The following is a 21961-nucleotide window of genomic DNA, read 5'->3' on the forward strand; positions in this document are numbered from 1 at the left end:
ATAGAAATAAAATTTTGACAAAATTTTCTTGAATGAATTCAAACAATTTTCAAACATTCCTTTTTTGAATGAGAAACTAACTAAATTGATTTTATTGTAGTATTGGAAAAGGGAGCCACCGTGGTGCTATGGTTACCATGCCCGCCTTGCATACGAACACCAAAAAGTTTTTCAGCGGTGGATTATCCGACCTCAGTAATGCTGGTCACATTTCTGAGGGTTTCAAATGGTGTTTTCTTTTCTTGTAAAAAAATGCGCACCTTTTTGCATTTTGCACGGAAAATAAGCTTTTTAGGTTCTTTTCTAAAAAAACAGCCAAAAGTGCGAAAAGGTTTCAAATTCTGTTGTTAAAATAGTGCCACGTAGACAGGCAAATTGCGGGCATTTTCAACACTGCCGACAAATAAGAGTGCTGCGATTGCCCTTTTTTCTCCCGCTGAAACAAAATGAAATGATAGCATTTTTTTAGGTAGCTGGCAACATTTTAAAAATGCGCATTCTGTACAGACAAAACGAAGGCAACGTACTTTTTTCAGAAAACAAAACACCATAAGTGGTTTCACTGCAATGTGGAACGCCGTTCGGACTCGGCTATAAAAAGGAGGTCCCTTGTCATTGAGCTTAACATGGAATCGGGCAGCACTCAGTGATAAGAGAGAAGTTCACCAATGTGGTATCACAATGGACTGAATAGTCTAAGTGAGCCTGATACATCGGGCTGCCACATAACCTAACCTAACTCGGCTATAAAAAGGAGGTCCCTTCTCATTGAGCTTAACATGGAATCGGGCAGCACTCAGTGACAAGAGAGAAGTTCACCAATGTAGTATCACAATGGACTGAATAGTCTAAGTGAGCCTGATACATCGGGCTGCCTAATCTAACTTAACCTAACCTAGTATTGGAAAAAGTACTTTTTATCTGGTGGCGGTACTTTGGCATGTTAAAAAGTACTGAAGAAAGTACTCAATTCTTCATTCCTGATATGGAATTCCTTAAGTATCAGTCTCATATAAATTTATCAGTTTATTATGGCTCTAAAATAGCACAAGATTCTAAATAATATAACTCCAGATTCGGATATAATTATAAATATGGAAGCTATATCAAAATATCTGTTAATGCAAGCATATTTAGCGCCTCTTTAAATTAGTCCAAAATAAACCCAGATTTCGCATAAATGACAAATGGTATTAAGACCGCATCTTCGAGATGCACAAGAAAAAATCGGGACTATGTTAAAAATGTATTTAACGGTTTAATTAAATAAAAATCTATTTCCAATTAAAACGAGTATATGTTATACGGCCGTAAGTTCGGCCAGTCCGAATCAAATGTACCCTTCACCATGGATTGCTTATAAAGTCTTCTAAAGACGGAAATCTACGTTCGAATTCGGGTTGTGGTAACATTTGCCAATGGCAAGGAATCTTAAAACCTTTTAACATTGCCTTAGTCCATACGGAGGCAGATTAAATATCTATATAAGCCAATTCAGTTATTAATTTGTTTATATAGAGGAGTCAATAAATTATGTTGAAACTATATGAACCAATTTTCGCACGGTAATTAGAGGGCCAAATTTCAACCATTTCAACCGGATTGGAAGAAATGTGAGTGACTCCAACAACCAAATTTGGGTATCGGTTAATAAAGAGACTATACATAATTATGAACCAATTATTGCATGGTGGTCAGATGCCATATATTGACATAACGTACCAAATTTCGTATTGATGAAATTTGCACCTCTGAAGATCGGTTTATATGGGGACTAATGTAGCTTTGGAAGAATATAACCCAATTATTACATAATTGCTAAAGGCCTTATACTAATACCATGTACCAAATATCAACCGGATTGGATAAAATATGCTCTATTAAGAGGCTTGGTTTATATGGGAGCTATATTTAATTATGAACCAATATGGACTAATTTGGCATGATTGATAGAGATCATATACTAACAACACGTACCAAATTTTTAAGAGCCTTCGCAAGCCAAATCTGTGGATCGGTTAATATGGGGGCTAAACCTACCAGTGGTCCGATCTGGCCCATTTGCAATACCATCTGACCTACATCAATAACAACTACTTGTGCAAAGTTTCAGATCGATAGCTTGTTTCATTCGGAAGTTTGCGTGACTTCAATGTTTGTCGCATGCCGCTTTATTTTTCCAAAAGCAAAGGGCGTTCTCATCGACCAACTATCGAAAAACAAATAAACAGCTCTATTTTCACCATTACATTCCCCAACATACCAAGCAATTCAATTGAGCCGAGCTTCCTCGCAGACTACAAATAAGTAAAATATATAGTATGTATGTGAAGTGAATATAGTTTAGGGTTTATTCACAATTTTCCGAAGAAATTGACATGATAAAAGTGGGTTTAAAATTCACTTTATTTTTTTATGGACTATAGTATGTGTAATACTTTTTGGCAATTGTCAAGTGTGTACATTCCTCTAAACAAAACTATTATCATTATTTTATTTGAAATGCGCATTATTTAAATTCGACTTAAAATTACACAAAAATATTAATATTGGTTCTTAAATTGTACACCCTGTGTATGTATATAGGTACATGGCTTTGCTTATCTAAGTTAGTTGAATTGCCAACTACCCAAACCAAATTAGCCAAGGCACATACACAACTATCTGCAGCACTAGAGGACTCTGCAGTCGATGTGTCTCTGAAATCTAATGGTGTTTTCTTTTCTGAAAAAAGTGCTTTGCCTTCATTTTGTCTGTACAGAATGCGCATTTTTAAAATGTTACCAGCAACCTAAAAAAAATGCTATCATTTCAGCGGGCAGAAAAGAATTCAAAGAAGGAGGCAGGGCAATCGCAGCACTCTCGTTTGTTGGCAGTGCTGAAAATGCCCGTAATTTGCCTCTATGCGTGGCGCTATTTTCACAACAGAATTCAAAGCCTTTTCGCACTTTTGCCTGTTTTTTTTAGAAATGAACCTAAAAAGTACATTTTCCGGGTAAAATGCAAAAAAAGTGCGCATTTTTTTCAAGAAAAGAAAACGCCATAAGTGTGCAAATATTTATAACCATAGCGATAGGCGAACACTTGTTGACGTGCAATTCTTACGGGAGGCTCAAATTCCGCGACGGAATGCAGTGACGGCTAGCAGCGTGTCGCCAAAATAAAATCTATTCTAATCCCTTGGCGGAAATGATGTAGTGTTGTCATCGCTTGTCAAATTTTTGAACTCACCATTAGGCATTGTTGTTGCTTCGTCACGTGGAAATTCTTTTTTCTTGAAATAACTCAACAAATAACAAAATACTCCTTTTTTTAATCAACTTTATTACATATTGAAAAATCATAAAAATAGGCAATTTTCGCCAACAAACTTCTTCTATTTGTCATTGCGGCAAAAATTTTTCGCCCGCCGCCTATCGCTATGGTTATATTTACACACTTTGATATCTTCGGTCGACGCTTGTCAGACGTATTCAGTGATGCGGTGAGGGGAACGATGGAACGCTTTTAATGTAATTTTTAATATTGTATGAGTAAATGAATGCTCTGAGGTGTCTGTGTCATGGAACTAGGACCGATAAAGTTGTTTTGATTGCTACTGGAGGGAAATTTTAGAGATATGAATGATCCTTTGAAGCCCAAACCAGTGCCGCTTGCGGCCGAAACCGTTTTATGGTTTGAATTTTTACTGGATCCAGAGCTTATAACAAAACATCTAAGGAAACCTAATCCAGGTAGGCATTGGATTTTTCTGATGGAGTAGCTACAAAGCCTTTTAAACACAATTTGTTTTTTATAGATCCTTCGGCTTTGGAGCTGCTAACCCAGTTTATATCAATGACTCCGGACAATGTGGTAGTACAACAATTTGATTTGACTAACACTGAACCTGCTTCCATACCCAGTGGACCCGCTGGAATTGTTGGAGTACAACCAAGCAACGATGGCCTAAGACTGTCCCGTAAACAAATTGCTTTAAAAGTTCTAGCTTTGAAAGTAGCCACATGGCTTAAGTGGAACTTGGACGTATTGGAGAAAAATCTATCAATACCTAAGCAATTGTTCCTCTTGAGAGATTTGTGTACGATAAGCTTTGGAAAATCCGTGGGAATACCATTGACAAATGAATTTCAACCCACTATAAGTAGTATATGGCAAAATTTTGAAAAATGTATGCTAACTTTCAATTTTTACTATTTGTAGCTCCTGATGGCAATGACAAAGCTGCTAAATTTGCTCTTACATTTTATCATCGATGGGTGTTGCGGTTGCAAATATTAAAGGATATAGCAGTAAAAGCCGCTCGCCCTACAGGCATGGGAAATATGTAAGTAACTTTCTGTTGGAACGATTGAAATAGTGCATTACCTTAAAGCAATTTAAACTTTATCAAGGTTTGTACCCATGGAGCCAATGCATCAATTTTTCGCCCCCGATATTTTACCTCAACCTAGTATAGATTATCTTCAAGATCTATGCAAATCGACTGAACCATTCTATGTGTTTGCCTACGAAACTTTTAAACCTCCTCACCCCAATGAAGATCAAAATGTCCCTCATCAATTTGATGCAATGCTACAAATATCTCCCGCCGAACTTAGAACTCAAATCTATTACGATTTGGTCAATTTCTATCTGTATACAAAACAATATCAGTTAGCACGAGATGCTGTTAGTGAGTGCAGGCGTTATTTAGACTTAACCAAAGCCGAATATGAAATGATTGGAAAATCTCCAAATCAGTTTGTTTTCTGTCATGTTAATGAGGATGAGCTGGAGGGATATTTACTTGCTTGTGGATTAAGCAAGCAGTCCCAGACTTTAACCGAACGCTTCAATATGTCGCAATTGATGCAATACAAGGTATATAGTAAAGAAAATATTGTTATACTTATAATTTTTAACATATGGTTTTCAAAGGACATTCTTGATATACTTAAATTGGACAACCGAGCGAGAGAAATTCCTTTGGTGAATAGACGCATTGTTGAGCTCGATATAGAGGGAGCCATATCACAAGGCATTCTTAAGGAACCACGTCCATTGGAAATGCAAGTCTCTGCATTGAATTTAATACGTAGTATATTCGAAGAGGGTAATATATTTTCTAGTGTAGATTTTATTGAAAAATATGGTCAAATGGGATGTTTTGCAGCATTAGCTGAAGTAAGATCCATATTTGTGCTTTCACAGAAAATGCTTGATTTAATTGTTCTTTTCTGTATCTAGGGGATTGTGGACATCTTGCCCCATGCTACCTTAAGTGAACGCAATTTACTAAAGCAGTTTGTAGTCGATATCATCATAAAGAATCAAAATAAACAATGGTTACAAGAAGCCCAAATGTTGAATTTGTTCTCCGCCACAGAGTTAAAAGATTTGGAAAATCAAATTCAAGAAGAGGAATTACCGCAACCCGCACTGGCTTTGTTACATGAATGGAAGTTTACATCGAAAATGCCAAGGATAGAAATCGGATCCCTTGAGCGCCAATTGATATCGTGTACAAATGCAAATACGGTAATTTTTTCGCATTTTCATAGTATAAATTATGCTTGAAACTTTTCCTCTTTCCAGGTTAGGAAGTTGTTGGTAAAATTAGCGGCCACCAATCCAACAAAACCTTTATGGACAGTAAATCCCAGTTGGGAAATAGCAACACCCATAAAATCTTTACTGATGTCTATGCAACGTGGATTCCTTCAAGACTTTGCTTATGTCTTGTTGGGCAAATCTCGCGAATTAACTGCCAAAGGAGTAAGTTGAAGACATTGGATGTAACTACAATATAAATATTACTTTTAATTGATAGGATTACATAGGTGCTGTCTCAATGTTGAGTGTATTAAAATCCGAGACCCAGAGACCGGAGCTTTCCAACTCGTCAATTATTTCAAAACTTGGTAAATTGGTCAGCTGGGAAATTTTGTTGATACAAATTACACAATGCCTAGACGAGTGGAATCATAAAACATTAGATTTACAATCGCTGGGAAATCGTTGTAAACAATGTCTCGCTTCTCTACAGACAAATGATAATATAATACCACGCATAGAGGTAAAACAAAAACAATGTAAATTATTAGCCATTATTTTCTCTTTTTTTTTTTGTATTTACTTGTGTAGATAATTGAAAGCTGTGCCACTATGCTCCTTAACCTAAATGACTGGAATGCTGTCATAATGTTAGATAAAAGATTGCCGCAATTAGAATTGGTCATAGCATTTGCAGCAACTTTTGTTGATATGGAAAAAATGAAAGGCCCCAAGAAAATCTGCCGTGATGTCTGGGATTTGGTTCTATCAATGTTTTTGAATACATCAAAAAGAGGTGGCAGTGCTGGGGCAGGATCTGGTTCGGGTGGAGGCAGCTCGCGTAATTCTCCCTGCCTAGCTGTCTCGACTGGCCTATATCCATTTTTGAAGCGTATTCGACATCAAATGCTGTTCAATTTGGCTATATCAATGTTGGGTAAAATCCACAATATACTCAAAGATGATGTCAATCATGATTTAAATGGCGAATACATGCAGCTATGGCCCACGAGTATAAGCAAGTATGAAAACTCGTTTAACCTAATTAAAAAAACAATTATTCTAATTTCTATGAACTCTACCCATATCGGAATTTGAACTAATCTTTATTGTGATTAAAAATCGTAGTTTCATTTGTGGATTTAAGTAACCACTCTTAACTAGAAATTTGTAAATATTGTCCTTTATTTTCGTTTGTTTACTTAACTTTTATTCTTGGCAAAATTTAGTCCCATCGGCTACAATATACGCTCAGTTTGCGAAACTTTACATTGGTTGCTATCAGAAGCTTTGAAATATTATCCGCAAACAATTCCATGGCTTAAAATGAAAGGCGATCTTGAATTAGGTAAGTTGAACGGCATATTTTACCTGCATAAATAGCCTTTTTCAAGTTATAATAAAACTCCTCGCAGTTAGGAGCATTTAGGAATGCGTTGTAGTATCATTTTTTAGTAGTATAGCGAACTGATCTGTAATTCATAGGGCTCTATATGTACATACCTACTTTTAAGAGTTTAGAGTAGGCATTAAGGATTCTGCAATTCTGTTTTGTTTATTTATTGTTTATTTTAGTCATACAGTAAATGTATGATAAAAAAAGAAAAGTAACATTGGCTGCTAAGGCCATCAGCTAAATTCTGTTTCGAATTTATGTATTTTTTAGTAGACTGAATTGTAGTCTGTGTAATTTAGTTATAACTGGCCATGGGGCTTTGAAATTACAAATAAGGTATGAATATGAATACGAGAGTTCTAGAAAATCTTTTGGGATTTAAAATAAAACCTTTTACCAATCATTGATAGATGAAATACAAAAATATATCAGCAGACACCTAATTCTGTTTTCAGCAGACTTTTCTATGAGAGTTGACATAGAATATATACATAAGTTCAGATAACCCATTCCCTGCCATTGTACTCGCAACATTTAATCTCGCAAAACTTTGTTTACAAACGAAATTATGCAACGTTTCTCTTTGTTTTTTGAGTTTTTTATGGTTTTTGTTTTTATGTTTTTTGTTTTATGTTTTTTTTTTTTTTATTTTTTTAACTAAAGTTAAGTGTAAATATATAAATGAAATTAATTTTTTTTTATTTTAAATGGCTAATGGGTTAAGAAGGCATTAGTGGAATAAGGACGATTAGTACACACGATTCGAATTTTTTTGGAGAAAATTAAGTAATATTATTAGTAATATTGTAATCCTCAAAGTGAACTATTTGACCTTTGGTGTTGGTCAGAATCGACTTTGCATGTTAACCAAAATTAAAGTCGATATTAGTTGAGGGAATTTGAATTGAATATTTTTATCATATGTAAGTGCAATATTCAGCAGTATTTGTTTGCCATATCCATGTTTACTGATTTAAACATTTAAATGAAAAAGCTGCAATGACTGTTTTTTCTCTTGTTCACAAGACAGAAACTGTCATTTTAGCAAAGTTTTTACCGTATAGTAAAATATTTACATTACAAAATCTTACCCGAAGGGTTTCCTAAAACCAAAAAAGTTTTTCGAAAAGTTGACTTTTTGATCCTAGTTTCTCAACTCCCCTTCTGATTGGTGTCAGCAAGTGAATTTCCCTGCTTTAGGGGTAAATAAGTCAAGGCTTTAATTTTTCAAATAGCGGATATGAATTTGATAATACCATCCTTGGTCTTGCAACCTCGAGCCAGATTTCTTATTTCTATAGAAGGTAGTGCAGGAATTGTTTTAATTCATACTGAAATTTGTAAGATTAGCAAGACTTGCAAAAATATCTAAAAAACATGATTGGTCTGCTTATACCACTTTTTACATTTTTGTAGGATTTGGGGAAAATATAGAATATAGATTTAAAGAAGAAGAAGAAGAAAAAAGAATTAGTTCGAAAACATTTGTTGTTTGTACCTATCTCATTTAATATCATAATCTATTATGGTTTTAATGAATAAATAAATAAATAGACGTAACGAAAAATGCATATTATTAAGATTTTATGGAGAATTGGGAATTAATATTATTAACTATTTCACATTGGATATATCCTCCTTAGCTATTGGTAACAATGAAGCCGCAATGCGTTGCTATATAAATGCATTAATTACTGGCACAGACTATTGCAATGTTCCACTTCAGCGTAATGTTGCAGATGATTATATCATACGGAAGATGATACGTTGCTCATCTAATTTAGGATGTCACATGCAAGCAACAATACTGTGTCAGGTCAGTACATACTAATGGTATGCCGAAATGCAATCTAAATAATATTAGTTTCCTTAGTTTTTGGAGGAAATTGATTATGGAATAGTTTTCAAAAACCTTACTGAGAAATCGGCAAATTTCACAGATGCCATGGACGCATATTACAATTGTATATGGGATACCACATTGTTGGAGTTTATTATCAATCTACATGCAAAGAAAGGAGAACACAGTCGTAAATTGGAAGCGGTAAGACTTGTAGAAAAGACGTTGAAAAAAAATACTCCAATTACGTTTCTTTTCAGATCTCTGTAATGGGTACTTTAGAACTTAATGCCAATAACAATGATGAAATCAGAAGAGAAGCAGCATCTATAAGGAAATCGCGATTTATACGTGCTTTGGCAAAACAGTATTTGCTTTAAATTTATTCTAGAATCGTTTTTTTATACGAATATTTATAATGGTCAATAATTTTTGTTTTAAGGCCTGTACTAAATTCGTGATTTACTAGTGAAAACCAAAATTTCAATTACCTAATAACAGTAAATATAGGGTTTTTCTTTGCAAACCCTAACATAACTTGGAGAGAATAGTGCAAAGCATCAATTCAATGGGGGTTTCGTCATAACATAGTAAAAATACAGAAAATACTTTTAGTTTTCGCCTGTGAAACGCGAACTTAGTACCGATCTTTAATGTAATTTCTTTTATGGATAACAAAGGACAAATTTTTATCTCATAAATATTCACACATTTTTCTATAATTGGAATTTTCACTTTCCTTAATTCATTTTAAAGAAAAAAAATGTTGCCTTGGATCATTCCTCTACAAATAAAATAAAATTTGCCAAAAAATCAAATTTGATTTGATTGATTTTATGGATTCATTTTTTAGTTTATCGGCCGGAATTATAGAATAACCGCTCTTTGTTCCGCTCTTCGTGATTTTTTCGACAAGAATTCATGAAAGCTGAGAAGTGAGCCTGAAATATCGGGCTGCCACTACGCCATACCATAAACAGAGGACTACAACAACTACAACTTAAGCAGCTTACCCGAACTTTCAGCCAAATGTAAATAGATCCTTTACTTGTTCCTTCCAACTAAGCCTAGGTCTTCCCCTTCTGCTTAAACCATCCTTCAACCTTTTGCAAATTGCATTCCCATCAATCGATAAATAGTTTTTCGTAATCAATATTTGTTTAAATTTAATTGGAATATTTAGTTTTTGCATATTTGCCGCATGATTTTACATATATAACAGAATTATTTCTCAGCACTAGGGAAAATGTAAACAGAGTATGAAATAGTACCATATCGTCATTGTTAACGTGGGCGTCTTCCACGATTTCCACCACCAGACGCACCTTTAGATTTCTTTTGATTGGCATTCTTTTTGTCATCGTCAGCCTTTCGTTTTGGAGTTGTGTTTGTGGAAGGCAATACCTTAAAGAAACTATCCAATCGTCCCTGGGTTTGTGTTTGTTTCGATTTCAGGATTTTCTTTGCTCCTGATCTGACACGATCTTCGTTGAATTGGCGATCCCCACACAAATATTTAACCAAACCTTCTTCATCTGGTTCGGTCCATTTGAGCTATAAATAAGTGATAACTTTAATAAGTAGACATCAATATAATTTGCATAGGCTACGTACTTCCAAATTTATAGGATCTGCGACTTCGGGATTGATAAACAGCTCCCTGGCCACTTTATAATTCCAATCATCTGGTACTGTATACTTTTGACGATCTATATTTTCCAATATTGTTTCGATGTCTCGATACGAATCAATAAGTTCCATGGCCCTCTTGGGACCAACTCCTTTTATACCCTCGCAATAGTCACATCCAAGAAGTATACACAAGTCTATAAATTCGTTGGAGGTTAAACCTATTCCTTCCAGTATTTTATTGTGGTGGAACTCTTTCACCGGCATTTTTCGAGCTTCACTGAAAGTTAAATGACGCAAAAGGATCGATGACCCAAAGGTTAAGGCATCCATATCCTCAGTTGCAGTGGCATAGACTTTGCCAGCTTTTACCAAAGCAGCACATTGTGCCTCAGCTTCGCATGGAGCCTCAACATAGGGAACACCCATAAGTTTCAGCAGTTCCTTTGCTTCCATTGCATGTTCTTTAGTTACTCTGACCAGACGCCTATTGAACTTATCCATGTCGGCTTCATTGCCTGCTTCTGTGGCAACCTGTAATGCTTTTTGTGCCTCTTCCCGACGTTCTGCACGTTTTGCCAACTCTCCTGATTTCATGTCGGGTGGCTTTCCATCGAAAACATACACAGGCTTTATGCCATTCTCCAACAAACGTATTGTTCTGTAAAACATACCCATTAAGTGGGATGTAGTTTCGCCATCCACAGATGTTAGTTGGGCTCCTTCAGCTCGCACCGCTATTAAAAACTGGTATAAACACATGGAAGCATCTATAGCCACCTTCCGGCCGAAGTAACTTTTAATGTCTGTTTCCTTTATCGCCTGTGGACAGACGTCTGCTATCAACTTGGAGAGTCCTAGAATTCCCATGGCTACTGAGAATCTTTAAACAACGATTAGTGTAAGGGCGCGGAAAATGGCATTTGCAAACCGGGTCCAGTGATGCCAGGAAGTTTTTTGAAAATTCCCTACGCGGCTCCTAAAAATTCCCTTTTTTTTCCTACGCCCAAAATTTGTTTCCCTACATACTAAATTCAAACAAATTTGGCAAGAATATGACAAATATTTTACATTGCATTCAATTTCTTTAAAATTAATAGTCAGGGATTATATCCTTCAATAAAGGGACCAAATGTTCAATAATATGAATATGGACATTTTTATTCGGATTCCGAACATTGCAACATCATTGCACATTTTTAACACTACCAACATTTTTCTTGTGGACTTTAATGGCCGCGTGTTTCTTCAGGTCTGATTTCTACAATTTACGAACTTTCCACAAGCAATGCATTGGTATTTAAAATCGTCTTTTTCGACCGCCTCTAGCCAACGCTTTAATTCAACAGTGAGCCAATTTGGTCAAAATTATAAATATTGTTGGAATGGTTTTATTTTCTTCACTAGACGACATTTTTCTAAAACATTAAAAACTGTTGTGAATGTAACAAGTGTAAAACAGTTTTTGAAGATATTTCGGAATAAAAATCCTACATTTACTATTTTTATGTTAGCCTGACACCAATGCAGGCCGGCTTAATGTCCAAGTCATTTAAACTAAATATTATTACAATACTTATTCGAGCTTATTGGACAAGTTCTTTTCAGTAATAGTACTAATTCCCTTAATCTTCTTGTTCAATAGGCTCGAATAAGTACTGTAATAATATTTAATCCTACATTTATGTACACGAATCCGCGTATGCACTGCAAGTGATCTTTGTATTAGAAAGCAACAATACTGTGTCAGTATTGTTGGCACCAAGTTGAGGAAGCCATCACCTGTTTATGAACCTTAATGGAAGCGTTCATTCCTGCAAATGAAATCTATTTACGCATTTGTAATTAAATACCAATGCAACACATCTTTTAACGTTACCGCTGAACTTTTCTATCTGGAATATTAAGGAAAAGTACTCTTCTTGTTGCAAAATGTAGTAAACTCTTTAAATTGGAAAAATTCCCTACATTTGCAGAAAAAATGAAAAATCTGTCCTTCTTTCCCTACAGATGTAATTTTAGGAAAAAACCCTACAAAAAAGGATTTTCCCTACGCTTGGCATCACTGACCGGGTCACTTATGCACCACATAAAAGATATGGCAACGGTGGTTTGATTCAACCCAAGAAGAACTTTTTCAAGTGCAACATCTTTTAAGTTTAAAGGTAGGTACTATGTTCTGTTTTCGCGGTTACTTTATTAAAACAGTTCAATATGAAGCAGAAAAATTAACTCAATTGACGCGCAGTTTCTTTTTCCTAAAGATTTCGGCGAGACTTTACAAGAATATGTTTATTTTCATTTATAATTTTGATTATATAAGGAAAAGTAATCGCGAAAATAAAGTGGTTTTTAACTCGAAAACCAAACCTTAAGGTGGGTATTAAGTTCGAGTTTAGCCGCTAAAATCGTCATTTTTTCACGATTACTTTCTTTAATAATCCATTTTAAGGAATACAAACTTGGTGAAAATTTGCTTTGGGATATTCCCCATCAAGTTATAATGAAATCTGCAACAAATATGCATAATTTTATGAATTTTTTTACTGATTTAGTTTTCACTTTAAAGGTAAGTACTATGTTCGCTTTTCGAGTTGAAATTTTCGCGGTTACTTTAATAAAACAGTTCAATATGAAGCAGATAAATTAATTCAAGTGATGCGCAGTTTCTTGTTCCCCTAGATTTCGGCAAGACTTTACAGGAATATTTTGGTTTTAATTTATAATTTTGATTATTTCAGGAAAAGTAATCGCGAAAATAAAGTGATTTTCAACTCGAAAACCGAACATAGTACCCACCTTAAGGCCGGTACTCTGTTCGGTTTTCGCGTTGAAACTCCATACAAAACCAAAAAATGCGAAAAATTTGCGAAATTTTTTCCATTTGTGATACTTTGTTTTTTCGTGTTGAAAAACTGACGTTTATAGCACGGCGCCATTTGCAATGTGAATTAAGAAATAATTTATTTATTAAAAACTATTTGTGCGGGTTTATAAATCAAACACGGACCATATTTTTGTTCCGAAACTATACAAAGGATCAAAGGAATAGCAGATCAATTGCCCAAGGAAAAATAAAATGTTATTTTGTAAAAACAAGCAACAACCACCAACTTAATCCAATATCGCTCCCTGTAAAATAGCGCTCCAAGCTTTCTATGTGCGAAATAATGGTTTCCATAAAAATTTTTCGCAAGAATGAACATAGTACCGGCCTTTAGTGAAAATTAGCGGCTAAACTCGAACTTAATACTCACCTTTTGAGGGTAAACATAGGGCCTTCTCGAAAATGCAATGCACTGCACAACACAATCATAATTGCAAAAATTCTGTATTATTTTATATTTTTCCATTTGTGGTGTTTTGCGTTGTGAATTGCAAACAAGATATGCAACAAACAACCCTGCCAACATTTTTTGAAGGCACTTCTGAGAATCCCCACCACGTCGAAAACAGTCGTATACGATATCCAAAACTCGTCGCAAAAGTACCGTCATTATTGAAAAGTTGTACCACACAAAGTTACTTCAAAAAAGCATCGCATGAGTGCAATCATTAGGTGCATTTTTAGATTCATTTAGAACGACGCCAATATTGATTATTTAGATGTTTATTAATTTGAATAGAAATTTATAAATTATTCGAGGTATAACATTTATACGAATAAAAACGAATTGAACATTATCTTAACAAAGGGATTATGTTGATTTATAAGTTGCAATTCTGCTATAATCGCCTGATGCTCCAGCGTCTATCAGTTTTTATTCCTGATGGAGGCAGCGTGTTTGGAAAATATTTGAAAAACGATCACTTTTCATTTTCATCATTTGGAAAGTCAAAAATTGTTCACCAAACCTTAATAATAAACAAAGGCTTTTAAGAATATGGACATGTGAAAATAACATAATGATTTTTTTCCCTTTGCGCTCGCGGTAATTATTTGGACATAGGCAAGGCATGTTAAAGAGGTAAAGTCATGCAATCAGGTGACTAATATCGACATTCATCTTGTCAAATTATTACATGCTAATTAATGTGTAGGCGTTCAACAATACAACAACACTACACATACACAAAATGTCAACTTAAGTGACCTGCCATTTTAGTTTGACTTTCTAACAGAGAATGAAGCCGCCGAGTCGCGCCGCCGATTTTAGCCGTCGCCGACCCGTTTTTAGCAGTCGACGCCGCCGCCGAATATGTCGACTCATCTCGACTCAAATTTAGCCGCCAATTAATCTAAAATATTGATTTATATCAGAAAAATTTAATAATATTTGTTATAGTTTTTGCCAAAATTTTGAACTTTCCACCTTCAATGAATTAGTATCAAGTTGCTATAATAGTTTTACAAAAATTCAGCTCAAAAAATTTGAATGAAATGTAAATTTGATTGTAGGATTGGTTGTACAACTAATCTCATAACAATTCGGAAAACTTCAAATTGATTTTATAATAGATAATTTTGCGCCGCCGAATAGATAATTTTTTATCGGCTTAGCCGTCAAGCCGCCGCCGCCGGAGGCAAATATTTAGTGTCAGCCGCCGCCGACAAAAATGGGTCGGCTTCATTCTCTGCTTTCTAAATATCATGGGTTGTACACACGTTTGCTCGTGACTTTACCTTTAATTAATATGCCTTGGGAATTTATAGTGAATTTATAGTTTCTATGGTAACTGTCAAACTAAAACATCTCAACCCGGTGTGAAATGTTTTGGAAAACCGAATGAGGAAAACGAGTCGGTGGGAACATAGTAATAGATACTCAAAATAAAGAAAATTCATTCATTTTTAAAATTCCTAGCGATTGATCACACTGTATGATTCTTTACAGACATTCCGTGCGGATAAACTTATATTCTTAGGGCCAGTTTCTCAATGTCTTGTTATTATTTATCGTGTCGATAAAACAGCTGATCCCATACAAAAATTTTACTAACCGGAGGTCTATCCACCGGTTAAAATTAATCGGAGGATGAGAAACTGACCATTAACGGTGCATAAAACACACTTTTTAAGTTGGACCCCGAAATTATAGTACAATTATTCTTTCCATCTGAATAGCACATGAACGCATTTTTGTGGATATATCGGCTTAACATGCTGTGCTTACGACGTTTGCATAGTTAGCTCGGCTTTGTTCTCTGCTCGGACGTGGTTTTTTCTGTTAGTAATAATGTCGGACGGTGAAAAAGATAAATCCATTGAAAATATGGTATGTAATTTCAAAAAAAGTACAACAAAAGTTCAATTAGTTGATGTCCAATCGGAAGCAAAAGAAATTCTGTGAAATTTTACAATTTAAATAGGGGAAATTTGCATTCAGAAATCGAGCGCGTCACATTAGACCAAAGGAACCTTCTACCTTTCAATTTACACAACGTCGTCGTTTTCTTCATCTGCTGCTTTCTTTTTCATCTCTTTCTTTTTGTATATAAACATGGCGTCGGTCCATTTTTACTTTGTGTGTTTTGGTCTGAAATGCAAGAGGCATTCATCGGGTTTTTGAATATGATGTGTGTGTACATATGTATGTTTATGCATCCGCGGTATTAGGATTGATTAAATGAAAAATAAAAAAAGTGCGCCGTTAAAGTTGGTGTTCGCGAATAATTGGGATTTGGAGAATTGCATGCGTGTCAGTGTTGCCAAATTGATTGTACAGTTGCGAATTGGATTTTTTGTTTTTGGGGCTGTTGATTCTTATAGGAACGATGATCGGTGGAGAGCATTCAAAATAAGACTGTTTTGTCGGTGGGGTGGGGGAATTGCTTTAAAAGAACTTGGGGACTGTATTATTTTAAACAAAACAAAAAAAAAAACAAATGCATGTTGGATACAAGAGTTAATATTTATTATTTTTTCTAGGACAAAGAAACTAAGAGTGAGGAAAAGTCAACAGCGGATACCGCTGATGAAAAACCAACCGAAAATGATAAGAAGTCAAACGAAGAGGAGAGCGATAAATCTACCGCCGAAAAAAATGCGGCTAGTGACGAAAAAGTTAACAATGACACTAGTGCGCAAAAAAATGACGATGATGATAAGAAAGAGGAAGAAGGTAAGTATTATATGCTATGAAACAATCCTGATTTTTCAAGCGATCAAACCAATATTTCTTTTTCTACTTTATCAAGTGGCCCGTGTGCCAAAGCGGCTTTGGTTCGGTTGTTGGCCAATAGTGATATACGTGCTCTTGCACATATGTATATATTTGCAATTAATTTTTGATTCTTTATTTTTTGTGCGAAAACACTTCTAAAATCTATTATTTTGAACGTTTAGAATGTTACTTGTCTTACAATGTATTCCTAAAGGCCGCAATTTTTCTAAAACGATCAAAATTATAAATGAAAACAAATATATTCGTATTAAATCTTGATCTAATCGCGCTATTTTAAGAAAGTATCCACGGAAATTTCAACGAGAACAGCGAAAAACAGCTTATTTGCATGGTTACTTGTTTAATCCATTAATTTAGATATATTAAATGGTTCGCCATCAATACATTGGATTTATGGGGAAATATGTAAAAGTTGGTAAAGACACCTCATAGATCATTGACGAAAACTCTCGCTAAGATTATCCATTGCTATATGACAGGTGACTTAAATCTTAAATCAAAATTTCTGCAACGAAAATTCTCCGAGTATTGGATTCTAAATTTTGCTACATTCGTAGAAAAGTTGGAAAAACTAACTATTCATGTGCAAAATAGCCGAGACAAAATAAGTAGCGAAATCATGAGAACACGGTAATTTCGGTATTTCTGTTAGGTTAACATGACCCACGCGATCTTTATTAAGACCTATTATTGCAAGTATTTCACGCACCTTTTGTACCTGATGCACCTGAACCTGATGCTCCAGATAGCGGAGCCCGGCAATAGCCATCTTCTAGTTTATCGCTTTTGGCTTCCAGAATCGTAGGTGCCCTCCACCATGTATCGCATTAATTGTGATGTTATGTTCACAGAAGGAACCATTCCTCCAAACTGTTGAATATTGCCTTTAGTTACAATTTGTACGATGCTTGTTAAAATAGAATAAATATGTTTCCGGTTCTTATTTTTTTAATACTAAATAGTACTTGATTCTTAATATTGAATTAACTGGAAATAACATTGTCGAAGCTACATGTGGGAGTAAAAGAAATAAAATTGTAATAAATATACAACATTTTAAGGTAGAATTACATACCATGCGTTCAATGCGTCCGATGATTGAAGAGTTGAAATTTCTCTTTGAAATCAAAAGCTCGAATAGTCTGCCGCAAACAGAAAAAAATCAACCCTTCCATCAACTCACGGATTGACGCATGGTGTGTAATTCAGCCTTTAGTGTAGTAAGGTTCGGTTTCTCAATGTCTTGTAATTATTTATCCTACCGATAAAACAGCTGATTTCATACAAAATTTACTAAACGGTAGTCTATGCTCTTAAGTATTAATCGGAGGATGAGGAACTGGTCAAAATTCTAGTAATATTTTTAGTTAATAATGACAAATATGAAAAACTGAAAGGGACGAGGTGGTTTCTATTATTTTCACAAATTGTTTTGAAGAGAATTATATATTTTATATTATAAATATTAAAAAAATGTAGCATCAAAGTGCCAGCACGTTTCTTAGGCTAAAATTAATGTATATTAATTCCTAAAGGCAAATATATGACTTCATCCCAAAAACAAAAATAACGTGGAGTGAATGGAGCAAGATATTAGCGTAATAGGATTTGTTTCCTAAAAATACAGTAGGGTAAACGTACAATTTTTTATCGTCGCCTGTGAAACAAGAATACTATTTGGTCATAAATCCAAGTTTTCAAAAACGCATTTTTATTTCGAAAATCAAACACTTAACATTTTATCAGAACTGGCGAATGGCAACCCTGTAGAAAATGATAAAAATAGAAAAGAATGAGAGTGTGAGAGAGAAAGGGAGGGAGAGAGAGAGAGAATGTGTATCCATCTTCAACCGCCTATGATCGATGCCGGTTGATGCCAACATTAGCCGAGCCGGCTAAATGCTGTCACATCAACACCATTCTTCGTTGAATGGTTCATGGTTCAAATCTCACTGGCGCTCTTTGAGTTTTTTCTACTATAATAAATATTGTACATTCACCTTGGTTATTGTTCATGCTTAATCTTTGATATGTTTGGTTAAGTGCAGTAAGATCCAAGGCATATAAAAACTTCATTATTTCATAGTTTATCTTGTGCCCATAATATGGCACTGTTAAACTTCCCAAGGGTGAAGACAATTTTTTTAAATAGTTGATAAAAGTGTTATTTTTATATATCATCATTTAAAACCTTTTCCTTGTTTTTTTTTTAGAAAAAGCTGAGGATTCTACTGATTCCAAGAAAGCTTCGATTGAAAAAGAAGATGATGATGCTTCCTCTGCTGTAGATGATAAAAAATCAAATGATATTAAGAAAGATAAAGATGACGATAAAGAGAAAAATGGCAGTGCGGAAAAAAAGGAATCTGACGAAAAAGAGTCAAAAGATGAAAAAGATGGTGAAGATGAGGAAGCAGCCGAGGATGACGAAAATGTCGTTGCATTAGCTGAAATTGATAAAATTAACGAAAACATTAATAAAACTAGAGTTGATGGGCTTCAGAATCTCCATGCCGTAAGCGATTTATTATAAAAGATAAAATTTATTTCAACATATTTTTCACTTTTATTTTTAGATTTGTTTTGGTTCCCAAGGCAAAAATAATGTGGTTAAGAAAAATTTGCGTTCTTTTGCCGGGTTTGAATTTGAAAAAGATTCGAGTGAATATAAAAAGAAATTCGAATCAATTAAAAAACTTGAATTGAAAGCCTTGAAGAGTATTAGTGACATATTGTCACTAGAACGCAAAGGTATGTGTTCATTTAAAAATATGCCCGATGATCTTGAAATAATAATTGATCTCTTCCTAATGGTATTTCCAGGCTCCAGAGATGAAATTGCGAATCGTATTCTGAAATTCCTTATGGAACCAGATGAGTCACTATGTGTAGAAGCCCCTGCGGAGGATGAAGAGCCGGAAGAGGACGATGATGGAGTGGAAGAAGATGAACCTGAACCAAGTGAAGATGAGAAACGTAAAAGCAAATCGGGAGCAAGATCTGGGGGTGCAAGTGCCCGTTCAACATCGGGACGCCCACGTAGGGCTACAGTGGGCAAAAGTAAGTAGTATCCTTCATAATTTTTCTACACAACACTAATTGTTCCAAACCATTTCCTTTTAAGAAACATCTGCCTATGTTGATTTCTCCAGCTCAGAAGAAGAAACTACGCGTAAAGTAATACCAACAAAACGAAGGCGAAATGATGAGTCCGAATCAGAATCCGATGTAAATATTTTTATATACGCTTATTTGTTAAAGCATAGTCTAAGACATACATTATTATTTTGTACAGTATAATCCATCTGGAAATTCTGACTCTGATGGTGGTAAACGTAAATCCGTTGGAGCTCCTAGAGGCGGACGTGGAAGGCCAGCCCGCAAAGCTCGCAGAAGAAATTCAGATTCGGAGGAAGAATCGGAAGTTTCAGATGCTGATAGCGATGTAAGTACATACATTTCTACTACTGAGCCTGGGCTAAGTCCTAGCCTTCAAATTAGTCGTGAAATGTGAAAAATGTATTTATTCATTTTATATCAAGGCACCAAAGCGTAAACGAGCTTCGACTGGATCAGGAAAACGTGGTCGTCCATCAGCAGCTGCGGGCCGTGGAAGAGGTCGTGCAAGTGGTGCTAATAAACCTAAACGCAAGCGCAAAGATTCTGAAAGTGAGGAGGAAGAAGTCTCTGAAGATGAAGAAGAGGAGGAAATGTCCGAATTAGGCAGCGATCAAAGTGTATGTTTTAAACAAAATTGCCATGAAGAAATGACATATAAATAATACAGCTTAATATAAATTTTAGGAAGAAGATAAATCGAAAAAGAACAAAAAACCGGCAACTCCTGCGAAACCTGCTAAAGCCAATAATAAGACTCCTCCAAAATGTAAGAAAAAAATTTTTTGTTTCTATGAACATTTAATTTTAATAAACTTAATTTAATTTATAGCGACAGGTCGTCCTAAAAAAGCAAAGAAGGCATCCTCAGAAGATGAAAAAGATGAAAGTGACGAGGATGAGCCTCTAAATAAGAAGGGCAAAGCTTCATTCCCCACGGTAAGTTCAGAGAAATTATGCATATTATGGTAATAATCTTGTTTATAAAACAAATTATTTTTCTTGTCCATAGGATGAACAAATTCGTGCTTATGTTAAAGAAATTTTAGATAAGGCCAATCTCGAAGAGATAACCATGAAAACTGTGTGCAAACAAGTATATGCTAAATACCCAGATTTTGATTTAACCGACAAAAAGGACTTTATAAAAGCAACGGTCAAAACGGTAATTATTATTTTTTTTTTTACATTGGATCTCTAGTACTAAATCTGGTCTCAAATTTCAGCTGATTGCCGCTTAAGAATTACTGTAACAGCACAGATGCGTATCCTTTGTTTTATTTTAGTTTTTATCATAAAACCTATAATTCTATTGTATACATTTGGTAAATGAAAGATGACAATTTTTGCAGATAGATCGCAAAAATAATTTTCTTCTTTAAAAACAACACACACACTTAGGTTAGTTAAACCTTAAGTATAGCATGATGATGGTAAGACCCCTATAAAGAAACAATACTTATTTTTATGATTTTGCCCCTTATATTTACAATCTGAATGTAAACATTTTTAATTTTATTTGATGTTCAATTTACATTTGTAACAATGTATATTAAAAAAAAAAAAAAAAAAAAAAAAAAAAAAAAAAACAGGACATTTACCAACAAAATATTTCGGATAACAAGAAAAATATATATAGTATGTAATATGAAATCCATATATTTTTATTTTTCCTCTCATTATGAGTAGCGTCAGTAGAAAAATTAAAAAATGGCACATCCAACTCGGAGTAATTCTCACGAAGAGCGGAAGTAGGTCCAACGTACAATAGAAATATGGTGGAAACCTATTTTTAAATTCATTCAATTTTTGTTAATGTAAGAAGGGTTTCTTGATGACTTTTATACTTTTTGCCAAATGTGTAATAACGTATATTGCATGGGATAATAGAAAGAACAACCACCACATTATAGAAAAGGTTTCTTGTTTGAAGAAATTGCAAAAAATATCCATAGTACATCAAACAAAAGAATTTACAACACAAACCTAACATCTAAACAGGAAAAAAGGTGTTAGGCAGAATAATAATAAACTTATCATCGTCGTCTTTGTCACCATATTTTCCATATGAATACACAATCCCTCAACAAGCATCCACTAACACACAATATCAAAAAATAAAAACATTTTGTGAATGTAATATCAAGAACAGTATAATAAAACAAGCATAAATAAAACAGACACAATAGAATATTCTACTTGTAAATTATGTTTTATTCGATGTTCTTTAAATACACTGTAAAAATATAATTTTCTTGTGTTTTAATTCAATTCATATTAAGGGATTACGAAGCTGTATAAGCAAAGGTTTAAAGCAAG

General features: G+C 34.6%; 3 protein-coding genes across 4 annotated transcripts; 2 read left to right on the forward strand and 1 right to left on the reverse strand.

Moving 5' to 3' along the window:
• The first annotated feature begins 3516 nt into the window (after positions 1-3516).
• On the forward strand, positions 3517-9589 carry IntS8 (integrator complex subunit 8). The gene is made up of 13 exons (XM_075308802.1): positions 3517-3734; positions 3800-4144; positions 4204-4327; positions 4395-4863; positions 4921-5166; positions 5230-5520; positions 5578-5757; positions 5813-6058; positions 6127-6557; positions 6765-6883; positions 8575-8747; positions 8805-8975; positions 9032-9589. The coding sequence occupies exons 1-13, from the start codon at positions 3620-3622 to the stop codon at positions 9149-9151; spliced, it is 3030 nt and encodes a 1009-aa protein (XP_075164917.1). The 5' UTR covers positions 3517-3619; the 3' UTR covers positions 9152-9589.
• Positions 9590-9910: 321 nt separating this feature from the next.
• Positions 9911-11357, reverse strand: Fen1 (Flap structure-specific endonuclease 1). The gene is made up of 2 exons (XM_075308803.1): positions 10386-11357; positions 9911-10325 (listed from the first exon to the last, which is right to left on the reverse strand). Exons 1-2 carry the CDS (start codon positions 11268-11270, stop codon positions 10056-10058), a joined length of 1155 nt encoding a protein of 384 aa, XP_075164918.1. The 5' UTR covers positions 11271-11357; the 3' UTR covers positions 9911-10055.
• Positions 11358-15503: 4146 nt separating this feature from the next.
• Positions 15504-21892, forward strand: Dek (protein). 2 transcript variants are annotated; one of them, XM_075309663.1, is made up of 12 exons: positions 15504-15616; positions 16270-16462; positions 18739-19040; positions 19102-19276; positions 19349-19585; positions 19650-19753; positions 19821-19970; positions 20068-20262; positions 20330-20411; positions 20475-20581; positions 20655-20807; positions 20869-21892. In XM_075309663.1, exons 1-12 carry the CDS (start codon positions 15578-15580, stop codon positions 20881-20883), a joined length of 1752 nt encoding a protein of 583 aa, XP_075165778.1. In that variant the 5' UTR covers positions 15504-15577; the 3' UTR covers positions 20884-21892. The 2 variants fall into 2 exon arrangements, with proteins under 2 accessions (XP_075165778.1, XP_075165777.1); XM_075309662.1 differs by lacking the exon at positions 15504-15616 and adding an exon at positions 15918-16039.
• The last annotated feature ends 69 nt before the right edge of the window (positions 21893-21961 follow it).

The sequence above is a fragment of the Haematobia irritans genome, chromosome 5 (genome assembly GCF_050003625.1).
Source record: "Haematobia irritans isolate KBUSLIRL chromosome 5, ASM5000362v1, whole genome shotgun sequence".
NCBI lineage: Eukaryota > Metazoa > Arthropoda > Insecta > Diptera > Muscidae > Haematobia > Haematobia irritans.